General features: G+C 35.5%; 4 protein-coding genes across 4 annotated transcripts; 2 read left to right on the forward strand and 2 right to left on the reverse strand.

Annotated features, from left to right (window-relative positions):
- The first annotated feature begins 3307 nt into the window (after positions 1-3307).
- Positions 3308-6438, forward strand: LOC114716765 (tetratricopeptide repeat protein 33-like). Its single transcript, XM_028901826.1, has 5 exons — positions 3308-3595; positions 4134-4272; positions 4569-4600; positions 5480-5566; positions 6004-6438. The coding sequence occupies exons 1-5, from the start codon at positions 3338-3340 to the stop codon at positions 6133-6135; spliced, it is 648 nt and encodes a 215-aa protein (XP_028757659.1). The 5' UTR covers positions 3308-3337; the 3' UTR covers positions 6136-6438.
- Positions 6439-8825: 2387 nt separating this feature from the next.
- On the forward strand, positions 8826-11565 carry LOC114716751 (BTB/POZ domain-containing protein At4g08455-like). Its single transcript, XM_028901802.1, has 2 exons — positions 8826-9139; positions 10854-11565. The coding sequence occupies exons 1-2, from the start codon at positions 8840-8842 to the stop codon at positions 11319-11321; spliced, it is 768 nt and encodes a 255-aa protein (XP_028757635.1). The 5' UTR covers positions 8826-8839; the 3' UTR covers positions 11322-11565.
- An 849-nt stretch (positions 11566-12414) lies between these two features.
- Positions 12415-17764, reverse strand: LOC114716758 (probable methyltransferase PMT10). Its single transcript, XM_028901814.1, has 9 exons — positions 17047-17764; positions 16016-16165; positions 15647-15917; positions 15191-15301; positions 14818-14977; positions 14073-14330; positions 13821-13943; positions 13170-13247; positions 12415-13064 (listed from the first exon to the last, which is right to left on the reverse strand). The coding sequence occupies exons 1-9, from the start codon at positions 17647-17649 to the stop codon at positions 12860-12862; spliced, it is 1959 nt and encodes a 652-aa protein (XP_028757647.1). The 5' UTR covers positions 17650-17764; the 3' UTR covers positions 12415-12859.
- A 1151-nt stretch (positions 17765-18915) lies between these two features.
- LOC114716775 (probable calcium-binding protein CML44) lies at positions 18916-19695 on the reverse strand. The gene has a single exon (XM_028901837.1). The coding sequence runs from the start codon at positions 19614-19616 to the stop codon at positions 19053-19055; it is 564 nt and encodes a 187-aa protein (XP_028757670.1). The 5' UTR covers positions 19617-19695; the 3' UTR covers positions 18916-19052.
- Positions 19696-20525: the final 830 nt, after the last annotated feature.

A 20525-nucleotide genomic window follows, 5' to 3' on the forward strand; every position in this document is an offset into this window, starting at 1 on the left:
TTTTAAAATGAAAGATAAATTATAGGGGCCTTGAAAGAAACATTATAATGTGGAGGGGGAATCACCTTCCCCTCCTCCCAACACATTCGTCACCCTGCTGTATGCAGATAATTTGCAATTCAGCAGATAAATGGATGGTTTCACGTTTCCCTTTTCTTTTAAATCAGAAAACAAACGACATTCATAATAATAAATAAGGATCTTACAAGCTCTTGCTTGGCCCGTGTCCTAATGACTACGTGATGCGCTGATGCTTACATATACAGGCTAATAAAATGATGCTTGAAATTTTGAGCCACGAACTTTCTTTTTTTCTTTTTTTAAGAAACTGTTAAAAATGTCCGCTATAGTTGGCCATTTAAGCTGATCATTATTGGATTCTAAACAGAAGTAGTGGTAATTTATTTAACATTATTTTTTCTTCCACTGAGATTTTTTCCCTTTTCATCCAGGCCTGTCGTGTGTATTAAAAGTTGAAACCGCTCACTTTAATGACCTATTATCCACAACCCTCCCCCACTCAAAAAAAAAAAAAAAAGCGACTTTGACTTTAATTTTCCACTGTCATTTCTGTCTCACATGAGTGAAAGATCTCTTTCAACTGAGAATTCGAGGGGAGATCGAGGTTGAATGCAGGAGTGACTAAAAACGTCATTAGCCTGGTTTTGAACAAATCCTGACATATTGCCTATGTGTAAAATTAGACGTTCACGCGAGATAAAATTAAAAAAGAAAATAAGATGGAGTATGCCATACGGAGTAGTGGCAGAATCAGGAGAGGGTGAAAAGATGGGGGGTGAGTTCAAAAGTCAAAAAGAGTTTCTGTTTGCGAGCTCTTTTACGCGGTGAACAGGAATGAAACCCAACAGACACGGGCGGCTTGCATATTGCTCGTAGTTTGAAGGCTATTGCGGCAGTTAGCATCCTAGCGTAACTCATATCACATCACAGGCTTGGGTGAGACTAAATTGAGAAAGGTTGTCAAGTCCAATCAGGATTGGGCATGTGGCCACAAGTATTCACTTCCCCCGGTCCTCAGTGAGTCGGTGATGTCCAATCAGTCAAACACCGTTTTACTTTTTCACACGCATCCGTTACGCCCAGCCTTCGTCACTCACCAAGAAGCGTACTCCTCGGGAAGATAAGTTTTAAATTTGAGGAGGAGGATGATCAATTTTAATATCTTGGTATTTAATATATTTTTAATTTTATTTTAGATTATTTATTTCTTATTTTTTTGGCATATTTTTTATATATTCTTTTTTATATTTTTCTCATTTATTATAAAAATATATTTTTAATTTATTTATTATTTTTAACTAGTTTAACTAATTATTTGTTATCTGTAAATTAATTATTTGAAATTAAGTCCTGAGCTTAATATATTACTGTAGTTTAAAATTAATTAATTTTAATTTTTTTGAATTATTTTTAGATTCTATTATTTGGGTAAACATACACAAAATTCTTAACAACTTTTGCATAAATTTGTGAAATGTTAAAAATTACTAACTCTAATTTTTAATATAAAAACTATTTTTTATTTAATCTGGTTTTAAATATAAAACTTTAATTTACTTTATTTCTTATATTTATTTATTTTTTAAAATAATACTCCTCCGGTCCTTATTATAAGACCCAATTTGACTTTTTATTTGGTCCTAATTATAAGACCCAATCCATTTTCTCTCTTATATTTATGTATTTTTTTCCAAGATAATCCTTCTAATAATGATAGTTTTAGCCAATATACTTAATTAGCAAGGATATTTTAGGAATAACAACACTTATTTATTATAAATAACCAACTTAACTTACTTCCTTAATCTCCTCAAATAAGTCAATTGGGTCTTATAATTAGGACCGGAGGAGTATTTATAATAGTTATACATATTAAATATTTATCAAACAATAACTTTAACTAAAATATATAACTATTAAAAATATTTTAGTAAAAACATCATAGGCAAACTTATTTTTTTCATGTGAACTAAACAAATCAAACGTCCGACACACGTGTGAAAAATTAATAAAAGAGACACGTATTTGAAGAACCAACAGCAACCCTGCATGGGTACTGCTGCAAACCTTTTTTTTTTTTTTCGTGAAAAGAAGATGTATATTATTTATGCGATGAGAACAAAGTCAGTTCTGAGTACAACAAAAGCAAAGCTCAGCTAACAGAACAACCAGACATGAAATCCTTTTTTGCAGTGTAATCGCAAAGGGAAGGCGACTCGTTTACACCGTGATGCGCTTGGACATCCTCTTGGCCGAACAAAGTGCGGTTATGCTTACGCCCTTCCCGTAGCTTCCAGCACGAAATTCCGAATATTGCTGCAAATTTTATGTAACACATGAACACCACCGTTTCTCTTGCATGATAAAGAACTTAAGTTTATATAATTTCTATGCCTATTTTCAAATTAAATCAAAACAAGTGGACTTTAAATTTAGAGATAAATTAAAATATCGTTAACTAGAATAATGGACGAAAATATAATTATTTTTATTCAAGTGAAACAAAGTTTGTTCATTGTATAAGTTGAAATACCTAAATGTTTTTAATGGTTTTTTGTTGGGTTAATATAATTTTCTATTCTTAAAATCTGAGTCCATTTTTATTTTGGTTTCTCAAATTTTAAACATGTGGTTCAGTCCCCCAAATTTAATTTGTCTTAAAACCTTAGTTTTTAAAAATGTAACAATCTTAAAATTTGCCTAACTGTAAGAATGGAGTTAAAATAGTAACACGGACTCACTAGATCACGCCTAGTTAAAAATTGTGTGGATAACAGATTATACAGAGAATAATGAGTTTTTAAAACACAATGTAGTAAACAGTTCCTCAAAGAAATATCCAGGGAAAAAAAAGGTTAGACAACCACATTTTGAAGACATTTTCTTTATTTTTTTTCTCTTTGCTATTTGCATAAGATTTTGAGTCTACATCATTAGTTTAATGCTATTTATAATATTTCAGAAGATTTTAATAATATTACACTTTTACAGATAAATTAAATTTTATGGAGTAAAAACACATGTTTTAAATTTAAGGGATCAATACTAAAATATACCTAAGTTTCAGGAGAAAAAATTATATGATCATAAAAATAATTAAAGCCCAAATGCCTACTTGGGTATATTTCTTTACAGTTCAGACCCAAAAGGATGGTAACGAGAACGTCAGTCTGGGTTGGTAAAACCGGGGTGGGCCTAACAAGCTTCAATTTTTGGGCCAACAGCCCAGCAAGGTTCCAGATTATGTGAAGCATCCAAGAGCGAGGGGAGGGGAGCCTATGGGAGGAAGACGAGGAAAATTGGAAGGAAGAGGGAAATGAAAGTGACGTGGAAGAACAGCAAGAAACGCTCGTTGCCGGCGGTGTCCAACTTCAGTAACCTTCCTTTTGAGCATCAAGAGGAGGATGTGACTCCTCATCAAGACCATGCTCGTTTGCGGGGCAATAAAGATGCCGAAACCGGTGCTCGTAACTCGGACCAATCCGAAGATCGGGACAGTCCCCATCACTCTGACTTATCGGAAGCAAGACGTCTGGCCAAAGAATTTCAAGCTCAGGGAGACAAGCTTGCTGAGGTATTACTATCACTGTTTTTATCCCTCAGTTCATTTTTTTAATCTGGAGGGCAAAGGAGAGAATTGTTTTAGAAGCCGTGATATTTCCCTACGGTGTGCCACAGGGTAGCGTTTAGTTAGGCAGATGTTCACTGATTCCAAGTTGTGACTACCATTACAAATCCCTTTGCATTACGAATAACACCTTTTTGTCGTGTAAAAGATTAAATACTAAATTTACATAAACAATATTTTGAGGCGAAATGCTCTTTATTCTTGTTGTTACTGGAATGTTCTGGGATTTTCCAAAGGCTACTTCCTCCTGTTGTTGTTAATTCTCCTATATTTTTACCACCTATTTTTCTGGAAATTTTCCTCTGTCAGTTTCCTTAACTTTTCTGTTCAGCTCTGAGATATCTTTCGATCGATTTTTCGCTTCTATCCATTCGAATACTCTTGGGAAAGTTCAATCTCATTTTAATGACTTTATCAATGTCAAGCAATTGTTACATGGACTGAAAATTGTGTCTTTTTACTTGTACCTTACCCTTTCATGCAGGATGGGAAGTACGGGGAGGCATTAGGTAAATGGGAGTCTGCTCTGTCATTGACACCTGATGTTGCTGTTTTACATGAACAGAAAGCCCAAGTTCTCCTGGAAATTGGAGATGCTTGGAATGCTTTGAAGGCTGCAATCCGTGTGTCCCTGCTCTCTATTCTTAATCTTGTGTATTTTAACTGTACGTTATTATATCTCCAATTCCAAGATTCAATAAAATAAATGAACAGTTTCTGCTACTATTAATCTTTTTTGACGTGTTCTAAGTCCTGTAAACTTATTGAAAAACTCTTCTGGACTTAGACCATAAGCTTTTCCATCTGTATATTTTTAATTATGTTCTGGAGTTTGGAAGCCACATGTTTTGGCATATATTTACTCAAAGCACTATTGACTTAGTGCTCAATATGCTCATTCACCGCTTCTATATGGCAGGAGCTACGGAATTGCAGCCATCATGGGCTGAGGTATGATGTTTATAATTTAGAATTATCGTAGTAGTGAATATTGTGAATATTTTGAAATGTTACATTGTCGTATTTAGAGGATTTTTTTTGGGTCTTAAAAGCTTTATATTGTGTTTGTATCATTTGAAAGATATTGTTAGAAGCTTCTCAACCTAATAAAGCTGCTTTGATATTGTTCTATGTAACATGTATGGTCAATTAGATTTATGAAGTCTGGTTTCCTTATTATGATGCTCAAATTCTTTGATATTGGAATATGGAGTAATTATTGGTTATTTGGCTGGCTCATGTAGTCAAGCTCCGGCATTTATGTATATACATAAATAAATACATTTCGGAATCATGTAGACAGAACACCTGTATTTTACATGATTGATTCCCACCTGTTGTTATGATGTGTCTTAAAATTGATAAAAGAGAATTAATGCTGGAAAATCTCTAGCGTTGCAAGTCTAGGCCGTTAGATTCAGAACCAAGTGGCATATTTCTCTTGTTTGAGACCAGTAGAGAGTTTCAGCAAACCTAAGATTGGAGATTGCTGGATTGTTACTCCTCTCCAGCTTACTTTAGTTTTTTAATAGCATCAAATTCCTCTAGATGCTGTGTCAGCCTGTTGACTTTTTTCAGTCCTTTTTGGTTCTATAAATGCCTGCCCTTGGCTAATATCTCTTATCTCTGATATATTGTCATTTTGTGTTTTATTATAAAACAAAATCATCATTGAATCGTATCTGTTGGATCTTTGAAAGCTTTTGTCTGTTGTTTGTATTAAAACATTGGTGCTTAAAATTATGTTATTGATTGATCATGGATTACATATGTCTGATGTAATGTAACTCTTTTTCTAACTCTTATTCATATGCAACTCGGTCTCTTCAGGCATGGGTTACACTTGGCCGGGCTCAGCTAAATTTTGGCGAACCTGATTGTGCCATTGAGAGCTTTGACAGAGCCCTATCTATCAAGGTGAACCTTTAAGAATATAATCTTGGTTGTTGGTTTTGACGTTGCTCAAATCTTATCATGCTGGTGAATCGTGTGATATGGAAGGTAGAATTTAAACAGCCATAAGATTGACTGACTAATGGTGATATCATCCCAATGTAATTTCCGGTGGGAGAAGTTAATTATTTTACAGTTCAATTAAACGGCAACTTTTTTTTGAAGAAGCAAAATTTCAATGAATTCCACGTTTGAGAAACCTATACAGTCTGACTGATCAGGAATTCCATTTTGAACAGAAGACCTTTTTTTTTCCCTGGGTTGGGGTGTAGCGTTTAACTATAAAATTTGCCTCTTATCTGAGGCGAATGCACCCCTTCCGATGCTTGAATAATGTTACTAAACTGATCTTTGCGTCTGCTTTCACTTTGATATCTAACGAAGTGTGTTGGCATATGCAGCCTGATTGCGTGGATGCTCAAGGCGACCGAAAAACGGCATCACATCTTGTAAAGAAGAGAAAGCAACTCCACTCAGCAGGCTTGAGTAGTACTAAAAATCGTTACGAGGTGGGTGATAAAGAAAGCGCCTGAAGGAGAAGACTTGACCTGATCGCCGCAGTTGCGTTCTCAGAGTTCATTGACGCGGCCACGTCTTGTCAATAGTCAAATACAGATGACTGGTGCTACACCTGTATCTAACTGTTTAATAATAAATTACTCGGCGAGCAATTTTTTTTCTTTTTTTGGTTGTTTTGTTTTGATAGAAGGCGAGCAAATATTTGGGTCGGACGTCATCGTTAAGAAACAGTTTTCTTGATGACATTCCCTACCCTGTTGCGGACGATTTCTTCCGTAAAAGTTCCCTTCGTACGAATTAATGTTAATATAATCAGGGGCATGACGGTGCATTATATTACTAGTTTACTACCTCCGATCCTAATTATAAGAGCCAGTTGATTAATTTGAGAAGATTAAGGAAAAAAGTTAAGTTAGTTATTTATAATAAATATGTGTTGTTTTTCCTAAAATATCTTTACTAATAAATTATATTGGTTAGAACTATCATTATTAAAAGGATTATCTTGGAAAAAAAATGTAAAAATATGAAAGATAAAATAGATTTGGGTCTTATATTTAGGATCAAAATAAAAGTTAAATAGGTCTTATATTAAAGATTGGAAGGATTGGAGGCAGTATATTATAAATTTGCTACTTCAAGAATTAGCAAGGGTCCGGTGATTGATAAATGATAGGAGCGTGGATCCCAACCGTGGCCCGTGGACTAAGCCTCGCGATCAAGAGCAGCAAAAGATAAAAGGAAATGATGGTAATTAATGTTATTAAACTCGCAAGTGTGAGTATCTCAGAATGATAATGTGAATTCATGATATAAATTTGGATCAAAAAAGGTTGCCTCAATTATTAAATTAAATATTTACTAGAACATACAATTACATCATCGATTACAAATATTATCTACTCCCTCCGTTTCTTATTATAAGAGACATTTGATACTTATAGCATGTTTCTATATATAAGAGACACTTAAAAGTTGTATTTACTTTTTTGTATTGATTTCCTATTTTATCCATATTTATTGTCTCCAACTCACACTCTCTCTCCTTCCTACTTCTCTTTCTTTTAATAATTTACCATTATTCTCTATCATGCTCTCTCTCCTTATTAATGATGGCATTTTTAGAAGAAAAAATTATATTTTTTACATATTGATTGTTCTTAACTAATTTTAACTATTTTTTTGAACAACATAATTCGGTTATTCGTCTCTCATAATAAGGAACGGAGGGAGTAATAAACAATGACAATATAATCCAAAATAGACTAATTTAAAACGATTTTTCATTTTTTAATGAAATTTCAAACTAATTTCAATACAAAGCCACTGAACAGATTTGGATACATACATTTATACACGTACACAAACACGAAAGTTTTTCCAGTAGTTTTAGATTGGTTGAGAATGAAAGGTTGGAGAGGGAGGAGTAACTTGTTAAGTTTGACTACTTCAAAACACAGCACTGGAGAGTCGGAGAAACAGCGTGACACTTTCCGAGTTCCCTCACTGTGTGTGTTGAAAAATGAAAATAGGGTTCAGTTTTTTTTTCCAATTAAAATTTCTCGACTCCCCCCCCCCAATTCAATGATATAATTGCTTCCAGGGGATTTAAGTGTGATTATCCCTTATTAAAAAAATAAAATAATTCTTAGAAAATGGGGATAGAAATTAAAAGATCGCTGAATAATAGAATGGGTTCATTGTAATGAACGCAGGAATTTTTTTTTTCCCCCTTAGGGTGTGTTTGGTTGGAGGGGAGGGGAGGGAAGCCCCTCCCCTCATTTAGTTAAAAATTTTGGAGGGGAGGGGAGCTAAAATGTCCCCTCCCCTCCCCTCCCTTCCCCCATTTTGGCTCCCCTCCAAATTGGGGGTTTTTGGAGGGGAGCCAAAATTTTGGACCATTATGCCCTTATGGCTTTTTTAATATTTCACTTCTACCTATAAAATATATTATTATAATATTTATTTCAAATAAAAAATATATTATTCTAAGTAAAAAAAATAAAAATATATACATTATTATAATTAAAAATATATTATAAAAATTATTTAAAAATAAAAAATATTTAAATAAAAATTTATAATATTATAAAATTAATTGTTTTTTATAAATATATTATTTATTAAATATATTTTAAAGCTGGAAAAAAAGATAGCCTAAAGAAAATAAAATTTCATTTTTCTTATAGCATATAAAATTTGTTAATTTGATTATTTTAAATATATTATTATATTAATGAGAATAAAAAATTACTATACCAATTTTTTAATACACATATTAACATGATAAGACTGAATTTTATTAAATTATATAATTTAAATTAAGATGTAAATTAATTTATATAATATATCAATAAAAAACATAAACTAATATGTAAGGATAAAATGGTAAATTGATTATTACTATCCCTCCTCTTCCCTCCTTGAACCAAACAAGGGATCATTAAATGCCCCCCTCCCCTCTTTTTTAATCAAACCAAACAAGGGGAGGATGACTCCCCTCCCCTACCCCTCCTTCCCCTCCCTCCCCTCCCTCCCTTCCCCTCCCCTCAAAGCAAACAGGCCCTTAATTGCTTTGACCATCTGTTAGGATGCCTTTTCCCTTCCAAAGCCGTAGGCCCGTGCCCAAGAGTCAAAACAGCGTGGGAATTCCTTACCTTGGGACCAAATAGGTTATTGGGCAGTCAAAATTGTAACTGGGGGACGGGCTAAGGGATAATGTCCCAGTTTGAGGAAATGCAGGAAACCGATGACGAAAACTCAATGCAGTGCCTTTCATGCCAGGATTATTACGTCCCAGGAGATGCCGGCACCTGCAGGGAGTGCTATGAAGAAGTCAACGAGACCGAGGAGGAGCTCAAGACTGAGATCGAAGACTTGAAGGCCAAAGTTGCCTTCCTCAGCCTCTTGTCTCCTGTTGATCACCATAATCGCTCCGATACTGACGTTATTTTGGTTCCCTCCGATGAGAGTTCTGATCCACCCTCCCTGACCGTTCCAGCTCACAGGGTTGTTCTGGTCGGTATCTCCTTACCCATGTGTTTGATGAATTTTTCCATTAAACCTATTTTCCTTCAGTGCTGTTTCGATTTAACATAGGGCTACCCACCACTGATGAGGCAAAATTTGGACTTTAGCTGTCAACTTTTTTCGAAGAGCACTCTTTGCTGTGTAATCCTACTCGATTTTAACTTGAATCTTAAAACAAAAGGATTTTATTGAACATCCGGCCCATGGATTCTCGTGTTTTGTCCTACTTTTTCTGTTATGCTACTTTTGCTTATTCACCAGAGGAGCGGGAGTTTTCTCTTCTTCCGGCGGGGGCCTTGTATCGTCTACCTGTTAATATTTTCAACTCACAAATCAGGGGCACTCAGAGGATTATGATCTCTTTCTATTTTTTTTTTTTTTTTGCCAACGGATTATAATCTGTGTTACTAATACCAAGCTAATAATGGCTGGCAAAAAAAAAAAAAAAAAATACCAAGCTAATAATTTAGTTGGGTCATTGTATTCTTGTGAAATTATTCTTGTTAAGGGTTTCATCGATTTCAGCTTTGCTGTTAAAAGCACTCGCATTTGACTATCTGAGAAGAAAGTGATGCGACTTTTTAAAATAATCAAGTTTCACTTGCGCTTAGGCAAGTGCTTTGGTCTTCTTTGGCACTTGGAGAATTACGCGCGTTTTGGGTGTGCCTCGTAGTACACATGAGCGGGGAAAATAAAGCAGCATAAAACAAGAAGATATGAATACGTCCTTTATGTTTTTCCCCTCCTCGTTTATCTATCACTAGAGAATTTGAGAAACTCAGTATGCTTGCTTTCGTGTATTTTAATAATTTTGAAGACTGTCAGACAAATCAGCAAATTTTCATATAGTGCATATGAATAATGCTTTGAGGCTATAAAGGAATTCTAGATACCCCTTGCAAGAACTTCAATAAGTTGTTGAATTTAATGCTGTATTGTTCCTAAAAGGCTAACTATCAGATGACTGGTAGTAAGATTCTCACCACAGCGTGCATATATTCTTATACGTTATAATTGCCCTGTCAGCTGTCAAGTGTGAATCTTGGGTTGTAGATCATTTTAAGTTTCCTTGGAGTGGCAAGTAGCAAGAATGACAGTTCTTTCTTCCCAATCTGGCTTCCTTTCTACTTTTCAACTTTCCTTGGGGAATTCTGGCAAAGGACTGTCATGTGACTATATGAGATGCGCATCTGATGGCCAAAAAAATATGAGATGCACATCTAAATCAGTCCATACTGCATGGATTTTATGTACTGACTCATGCATGCTCCGTATATCGGTAAACAGACACATCCATCATGGTTCATTTTCAAAGTGCCAAGCCTCTTTGTTCTTCATGCATTCGTATATTCCCGCCCCCCCCCCCAAAAAAAAAAAAAAAAGGTGACACAGATGAATGAGACTATATATAAGGTTTACATCTCATTATTACTCTCATAATCTCTCTTCTTTCTTTCTCGTTATGCACTACATTTATTCGCTTGATGAATGTAAGAGTCCGGGTTGCTTTATCTATAACCAAAGGGACATGCACTCTAACTGTAACTTGTAAGCATGTTTATAACCTTTTCCTTGTTCATTTTGGGTGTAAGATGAACCAAAAAACGAAAATTGCTGAGCTATTGGTAGGGATGATTATCTTGCTATTTTCTTTGTATTCATACATAGTGAAATTGATGCTATCTTGATATTATGTGATTAGGTGAGTCGCTCCCCAGTGTTCAGAGCAATGCTTGAAAATGATATGGAGGAAAGACGAAGTGGTACCATTAAGATTAGTGATATGTCATACAATGCTCTTCGTGCCTTTGTTGATTATTTATACACTGCTGAAGCATGCCTTGATGACCAAATGGCCTGTGATCTGTTAGTTTTAGCTGAGAAGTATCAGGTGAAGCATCTCAAGGCATGCTGTGAAAAGTATTTGACGGCCAGATTGAACTGGGAAAAAGCAGTCGCGAATTACGCCTTTGCTCACCAACATAATGCTGAACAATTACTAGATGCAGCCCTGTCATTAATCACAGACAACATGGACAAGCTTTCTAAGCATGAGGAGTATGAGGATCTGGTCGAGAGCAACCCTCGTATTGTGGTTGAAATCTACGAAGCTTATCTCTCAAAACAGGTTAATACTGCAGCCAGCAAGAAATCTTTCAAAAAGAAATAGCAAAAAGGCATGAGAAACTAATAGAGTCGATGTTGTGATATGTTCTTCAAGTTGGATATTCTTGACCGGCTATTATTTTCTGGATATCTGAAATGTAAATGAGTGTAGTGTTAGCATACCCCATGATTCCAATCCCCCTTCCAAGTTTGTTTCGGTCACATTTCCTGAGAGCATAGCTTTTTGGAGATATAACATAGATGTCATTTTTTGGTTGAAATATGTAATATTATTTACTTTTAAGTCAGTTATATATATATTTTTTTGCTCCAAAAATAAAAAAGTCAGTTACATTCTGCACTTGACCCCAGTTTTTTCAACCCGCCGATGCTCCCAAACTTATCTACGAGTAATCTTGGGGTCTGCGGGTATCTAAAGCGAGTCTGTGTTTTAAATTTTAATAATAAAACTATCTCAAGTTTTAAAGTGCAATATTTTTTTTAATACAAGAAATTGTAAAAAAAAAAAACAAAAGAGAACGAGTTTTAATGAGACGAAACCATAGACATTTCGTGTATGCTATGGAAAAGAACGTCTCGTATACCAAAATATGATATATATATATATATATTATTTATTATATTTATAATATCATAATTTAACATAGTAAATGTCTTTTTTAATGATTATATTTTACCTTACAAGAGACACAAGATATTTTTAAATTATAAAAGCATATGTTTATATTTTAATTTGCAAGCCGAACAATCCTTTTACGTATATAATCATGTTTGACAATATATTAGAGTTACTGAAAATGTCATTTCATTTACTTGTTTATTTAAAATGAATTTAGAAATGAGAAAAGAATGCTGAAAAAATAATCATAATATTTTTTTGGCATATCACGCACATCTATCTATTGAATAATTAATAGAAAAAATGACAATATATACTTATAGATTGAAAATGACAAATAAGTAATTTTGATATATTGTGACTTATCAAAATCATTATGAATAGTCAAAACCATTACAAAAGTAGTCAGCAAGACCTATTTGTTTTTTTTTAAATTTAATAGATATCCGTTTTTTAATCATTTTTCTCAATCAATAATAACAAAATAAGTTGGCAAAAAATCAATAATAAAAATACATTAAATTGCATGAGGCATTTTCATCCAATAAAAATTAATCATTTTTATTTGCATAGGTTCTATCAATCTTTATATGAAATTCTTGCTGTAATAACTGCTGTGAAAATAAAAGAAAAACTTCGACTGAATATGCATTTTGTCTCATTTAGTTTGCCTTCTCCATGCTTTCAAGTTACCGCAAGGTGGTGCCAATCAAATTGGACCAGACACCATTTAATGCTAGGTTGAATTTGAATCGGCTTACTTACGGCATTCACTTGTAGTTACCAGATACGGGCCTTTTGAACATGGGATTAGCAGTGATAAAGGCATTGTTGCTAAGTATTGAATTGGCTTTTGAAGGGAGATGCGCCAATGGCTGGTTGTGAGCCTACTTCTGGCGCACCATGATATTTAATTTCAGACAGTTATAGCTATCATATTTCTTTTAATATCTTCCAGCTTGTCAGAAGCGCTTCTCAGATCTTAATATCTTCCAGCTAGCATAGGGACCTTCGCCCACATCATGCCGGAAATTCACCCAACCCATGGCATTTGCGATTTCTTCCAGTTCACTAATAACAGATATGTAGTCACGTATATATACACGCCCACCAGGTCTTAACATTCGATCCATCTCTAACATGATAGTTGAGATATTACACCTTTTCCTGAGACAGGTGAATATTTCAGACCCCTACGATGGTGGTTGTGGAAAACATGAATGTATCAACAAGGAAAAAGAGAGTAATAAAAGCATGGACAAAGTGACATACCTCTTTTTCTCAGCAGAGAAAAGACCCGCTGCATGCAGCAGATCATAGGTTCTTGGATATGTGTCAAACGGTTCGCACCTACAAAAATAAAGTAAACGACGACGACAATAAAGCAGGATGAATTCCATAATATAAAAGTTACCAAACTCACGATGGCGTAAAGGCCAGTGTATTATGCGTTCACAGAAAATGCTTAGCATTCTTAGAAAGCTTTCAACCAAGAGAAGTCAAACTTTAATGCACATTGAAAGAAAATCGTTAATCTTTCGGAGTAGACAAAGTGAGAATAAATCACAACGAAGCATATAGCATAGTTTATGCTTCTAGAAAACAGTTTTGAAATAACACCAATCCTAGAGACTTAAATCTGTTCGTTTTCATAAAAGCTTAAACAAAGTTGAGAGCCAAAAGCTTTTAATTGATTATTTTCAAAATGCTTTTCTGAAAAAAATCTCCAAAACTACTTTTGTGGAGTTGGATCATTGTTCTTTCCAGTTCCACAGAAATCAGGAACGTCGTTTAGCATTCACACGCCAATATAAGATGACAATGTCAACTTTAGTATAAGTTGCAAACTTGCATAACATCACAAAGTAAATCCATAACCCGAATGTAAGCAATTTAACCAAATAACAAACACAAATCTCATACCAATCATGAATCACTCCTATCAGTCCACGGTCATATACAACAGGCAAGGTATTGAATTCACTAACAGGAACAACATTCATAACCCAACAATCAATCTGAAGATCATGCAGAGCGGCTGCAAACCTGTTATTGTCAAAAGAAAGCGACTCATCATACACATAAGGATAGATGCATGCTTAGAAAATCATTCTACAAAAAATATCACTGATAAATGACAAAAACACAAAACAAAATCAATGGCTTATTCCATACCCCCCAAAACCTGCCCTCATGTCCATAACATTCCTTAGGTTGTACTCCTTCCAATGGTAGGCTCCAATATAGCTATCTATAATTTCCTTCCAATATTTTGATTCAGCCTTGAAGAGTTCCTTCCTGGAGATATGGGCATCCATTTTAATGCTCTGAAGCCGGTCTGGCGGTTGATGAAGGCGTGCAGGCCACTTAGAAACATTGGCTCCATAAGCACTACTAGGTAATCTAGAGATGCATGCCTTAAGGTCAGTATACCTGCAAAATCCTTCTGGCTATCATGAGTTTTGGTATTCATTCATCAAATGCAACCCTATACCTAAAATTTTTATCAAGTTGATTGCTCGCAATATTCCAGATGATCTATAAATAAGCTTTATGCTTCCATTGACTAACTACAAATTAAATCTTAATATGAAGGGCCCATATGGAATAGCTTATAAGTAGCTTTTCAATTGTGATTTGTGCAATACGAGATAAGTATGTGAGAAGGATTTTATCTCAATTTGCGTGAAACGTGCTTACAAATGCTTTTGCACGCTATTCCAAATTGTTCACCTTTTCTCTCGATGAGTAATCACCTGATTTAAATTTCAGAGTTTTATTGTCTTGTTTATGTATAAAGAATCCAAATTGCTGTAAATCCATAAATAAAATTTAAAAAACTTATTTGAGAGGACATTTAATAACAAATAAGCTGCTTAATTCTCATAATGAAACATCATGATTGAATTTCGGGACATACCAAACTTCATCAGGATCATCATCGGAGTCACAAATCGGAGGCTGCACACTGATGTTACGACTAAGGTAGCAGCTATTGTTCATTGGTTTCTGCCATATAGCTATATATCCCTCCTTTCTCACAAGTTCCCAGCAAATGCGAGCAGTTAGGTTCTCCATTTCTGTTATGTAATCAATTCCAAAATCATGATTTCCTACCTATACTTATGATCAAAGTCCAGGAAAGAAGCAGCTAAATATTTGATGATATAAATATTCAAGTCATTTAAAAATATTTCGGACCTCTCCGACCTCGAGTTATCATATAGAAGCAGGAAGACTCTCAAGAGAGCAGCACCAAATCATCGACTAAAAAAATTGATCAGTGAAGATACCTTTCCATTGATCTTGGAGGATCTCTTCATGTTTGTAAACAGGTTGTGCTGCCCATACAAAGTATCCACCTGCCCTAAGCAGCCTGTCGGCCTCCAGAAGCAAGATTCCGCCTTCAAGAAAAGCCAAGGGAAAATGGGATATCAGTGCAAAGAACTATAGCCATATAAGTTAATTGTAAATACAAGTATATCCCTCCCTCTCTGTGTGTGCGTGGGCGTTTTTTTTTTTTTTTTGGTGGGGGGTGGTGGTGGTTTAGAAATAGCATTCTACAGAAGGAATTAAACTTTGCATAGATGTTTCAGTCATCTCATTTAGGATTGATATTTTTCTTTGGAAAAAATGGTAAACACTGAGAAACTCACGGTTCTTATTAGCTTAACATAATTTCTTTTTCAGCGCTGAAGATGCAGGATTAAAGGGTTAAAAGGAATACAGCAGATGAGGAAAAGTAATACCATCACGCATCCAATTGATTCTGCATCTTGAACAATGAATCAGGTCAAAAGCCTGGCTAGGGAATGGCAAACGGTGCGTAGCAAAAACTGCTACCATGGCAGGAACACCACGCTCTAGAGCGAACTGAATCTGGTTTTCGTGAACATCTTTTGGTGCTATTGAAAGAGTGGTTACATTACGTTGCATCAAATAAGCACCAAAACTTGCCACTCCACAGCCAACGTCTAAAGCAACTTGCGTGTTGTGACCAAATGCAATGTCAGGAACCATCTACACATTCATTTCAAATGATCATAGCGTTGCGCCTATGCAATGTATCAATAAACAATAATTAATAAATAAGTATCCTAATAAAAATTGACACCAACCGCAGAAATCTGATCCAGGTATTTATCCGCACCATGAATAAATTGTGTTCCACCACCAGGAAAGACAAATTTATCCTTCTTTATAGATATCCAATTTTGGCCGCCTTTATCTTCAACAAGACGTGTATGAGGTACATTACTGAACCAGACCTGTCATTACGTATATAGTAACTTGAAGACTTCTCATCTCAAACAGAACTGGTGAAAGAGTCACAATGTGCAATAATGAAAAGCATGCACTACTGAAATATAATTTATAAGTATGTTTATATGAAACCAAAAGAAAAGGTTTCAATTTGACAATCAACAAGTTAAACATTGAATCATGGCTTTAAATGCCCAAGATATGAAAAGGAGGATATTCCTTTCTAGATTATGTTAATGATGTAGGTTTAGAAAATTCAATGCCCCTGTTAACCATCTTAGATGCCTAACTAACAGGGACTATCAACTGCTGAAAGATTATCAATATTCTAGTTTATCTCCCAAGCCAATTGACTGGCTACTGCTTATTTATCTTCTGAAGCATAAACTCCAATTCTGTAAGAAATTGAGGCCAACAATGCAAAACAGGAAGTCATACATAGTGTACATTATACAGATCACGCAGTTAATATCCGAACCGCCGGTCTCTGTTTCATCATCAATTCCAATATCACCCCCTCCACCAACTGACATTTAACCCATTCTTCTGATCAAGCCCAACACTGTATCTAAAGAGTCCACTTTAAAGTTTCAGCACATCTCAAAGACTTTTTTTTTCTTTTCTTTTTACAAGTTAAAATTAGTCCAGTAAAGCCTCACACAGAAGCAAAATAAGACCCTTTTGCAGTCCCTGGGATGGATTAGATAGTTCCCTATCTTGTTGGGCACAATGACAACTGTAACAAATATCTAACCGAAAAATGTGAACAAGTTCAGAAACAACATCGCACATCATGCAATGAAGATTCTACTTAAACATCGCAAAACCAAAAAAGGATAAATAACTGATAAACTTACACAGTTCCAAGTTCCAACTCGAAAAGTACCTCATCTCTGCTCTTGGGCCACGGTATTGGACTCTTGTACCCCTTCGGCATTGGCACCAAGCAATTAAGCCCCTTGCCCTCCTCGGGACAATGCCGCTCGTACTTTTCCCCCCGCTGGCTCGAATTCAGCCTCTTGATCCATTCCTTATTGTCCAAGCAAGGTACATAATCGGTCATGCTCGGGTCGCAAACCTTAAACCTCTCAATCCTAACTATGACGTCACTTTCTCCCCCTTTCCCCTCTCGTATCTCGCTCAAATTACCCAATTCCTGTAGCAAACTCGCATCAAGGTCTCCAATTTGGAAGTCATCCGACATCACACCATTGTCGTCTACAACGCCCATCCTCTCCACAGGCGGCAGCGGAGGTACAACGAATACCTTCTGACGAGGTGGCGGAACCGGAGATCGGTCCGCCGACGAAACGGTAAAGGAAGAAGTTTCGCCGGAAGGGGAGCCGGAGAAGAAGGTGCGGGAGGAGTAAGTGGAAGAGTAATGGTTCAAGACGAATATGAGGGATAGAGAGAAGAGAAGAAACGCCGTAAGCTTTACGAAAGCAGAGGTTTTAAAGAGATCAACGGGTAAAAGGCCCAAGAATTTCATGGTCACCCCGTGGGAGGAAATCGTAGGCTGCCCTATGAGGGTTGGTTTATGGGGTCTGAAGGAAGTGAGGGAACATGACGAACGGAGGCCGACAGAATGAAGGTGACGGTGGAAGGGGGGGTTGTCCGAATGTCCGTAACAAGGCGCGAGGACGTGAACGAGTATACCAAAAAAGATAAGAATAGATCATGGATTTGGGTGACTAGTACAGTACGTGTGAGCGTTATAAGCAGAATCAGTACAATATTATATTCTTAAATATGACTTTTTTTTGGGCGTCGAAATTCTGATTTGTGAATCAGCAGGCTTGCCTCTCGGGGAACTGTGGGACCATTTATGACGTAATGCTGAACGCGTTCTCGTATTGGCTAACTGGTCGTTGCGGGTGGATGCCGGCTTCCATGGCACGAGCGCGCTCCTACGACGTTATTCATTTCTTTCTATACTTTTGCCAAGTGTTCATTTCATTTTATGAACAACGATAATTTTTTATGAAAATGAAAGTAGAAATAAAAATAAGGAGAAATTGTTTTTTTATTGCAGAAATATTTATAAATATTCTCACATCATTGAATGGATTTTTTTTGTGTCAAACTTTCAAGGGATTTGATGTGATATCCTAATGAGAATTTGTTGTTTTGGCTTTTTCCTTAACTCCGAATACCAAACAAAATATTCTTTAATTTCGCCGGTGTTTTAGAGCAGGTCATTCTATAAATTGTTCCATTTAAAATTTTTTTTTTAGTTCAATGTATAAACTCTCTGATTAAAATGTTCGAGCATCTAACTAAAAATCCAAGTTTAAAAAAAACTAAAAATTATTATATTACACATTATTATAATATATTTTGTTGCAGGAATACTAATTGCATTGGATTTTCTGAACTTTTGTCATTTTTTAAAAAATCTTTTTAAGGGAACGCAAACAGAATCAAAATTAAAAATGAAAACAGAATGCGCAAACAAGGGGCTTGACCCCTTGACATAGTACTATAGCAGTATGACACACTGGGAACTGGAAAGTAAAACCAACAATTAACAGCAACAGTATACAACTTTTCGGCATAAGATCTAATTAATAATTTAATTTGAATTATAAATTAGATCTTATATTTATATTAAGAAGGTGAGCTAATTAGCGGAAGCCTTCTCTGTCATAGCCAAGCAATGTGCACCAAGATATAGGATATTGGTTCCAGCACCCACTCTACAATTTTCAATTTCCAACCTTCACAACTAGCTAGTTTAGCAATATCGCCAATGACTAGCTCCGATCCTATGCTTAATAATCACAATATATAAGATTCGTTTGTAATGGCAGGGAGCTTGATGCAGATCTAGCTACTTGGACATTTTGCTCAAGTAGATATGACTCGCACTAAGGAGAATTCATCAAGAACAGCTCAACGGATGGTAAGCAACATCATGTTCTTGAATTCCTGGAAATCAAGCAGGCCATCGGAATTGGTATCATATACGCAGATCATGGAGGCGCAGTCTTTACAGCTCTTTGGGTCCCATAAGCCAAGCCTCTTCAGCGCACACTCCACCTCTTCGCTGCTGATGAATCCATCTCCATCCATGTCAAACACCTCGAACGCCTTCACCAGCTCTTCTTCTTCTTCACCACCCCCTCTGCTCTCCCCGCTACTGTTACTTCTCGATATGGACTCGTAAAACATCAAGAACTCTTCCAAGTCAAGTCTCTTCTTGCCCACCAGCGACTCGACCTCCTCTGCTCCGTAATTGAATCCTATATTCTCCGCCAGTCTCTTCAGATTCTCAACGCTAACATAACCATCGCCCTTCCGGTCCAGCTTCTCAAAAATCCTCTGCAAGTCATTGCGGGTTAGGGAACACATCATATATAAAACGGGGATCGATCTTTGAATCTTGAATATGACTGTTTTGTGATACGCTAAACTGATATACAAAGACGCATATGTACAGATTTTTATATGTTTCATGCCAAGCTATCTGGGGCATATATATAGGAAGTAGAGAGGCGCTCGAGTCTATCACGTAAACTGAGGTTCGTAATCCTGGTGTACCGGAAAGTACAAGAATGATGGCCAGATTAAATTGATTTGGATGAAGACGTTCGAAAGTGTGGTCGTGGCAGGGGTTCCAGGAAGTTCCCCAGGCATTTCTTTGAAAGCACCTTGTGATTTCCAACGGATCAAGTGGATGTTTCTTCTTCAGTTCCACGATCAATAAGTGTTTGGATAAAATCCAAACCATACGTTAGAAAATAGTTTTTGAAAAATAAATTTTATGAAGGGTAGATTTTATGGAAAAATGATTATGATAAAGTGAGAATGTTTGGATAGTTGTCATCAGAAGTATTTTTTATATGTGTAAATTATTAAAAAAAAGCATAAATTAATATGATAATAACATAAAAGATAGATTTTATAATATATTTTAATTTGAAGAAATAAAACTGTTAATAATATATATTTTTACCAACATAATTAATAATATATAAGATAATATAATTAATAAATAATTAATATATGTATATATATTTGTAAAATATAAGATTAAATATGCTTATAAAAAATTAATTGAGGGGTGTTAAAGTCATATTATCATTGAGATCTACTTTAACAGGCACAATCATATTCTCCAATTTGAACCAGAAGCATAATGGATTTAGGGGATGTTTGGGTAGCACCAGAAGTGCTTTTGAAAAGTACTTTTTCACAAATCGAGATAAACTCCTTCATATATTTATTTCTTATACCATAAAAGCACTTTTAAAACTATGATTTTGATTCCATCCAAACATCCCTTTACTTTTTCTGAAACTATAGTTTTGACCCAAAACTATGGTTTGTTAATTTTTCCTTCTGATTAACAAATGATCCCAAAAC

This window comes from Neltuma alba, unplaced genomic scaffold, assembly GCF_004799145.2.
Source record: "Neltuma alba isolate B1F8T4 unplaced genomic scaffold, ASM479914v2 tig00002085_pilon, whole genome shotgun sequence".
NCBI lineage: Eukaryota > Viridiplantae > Streptophyta > Magnoliopsida > Fabales > Fabaceae > Neltuma > Neltuma alba.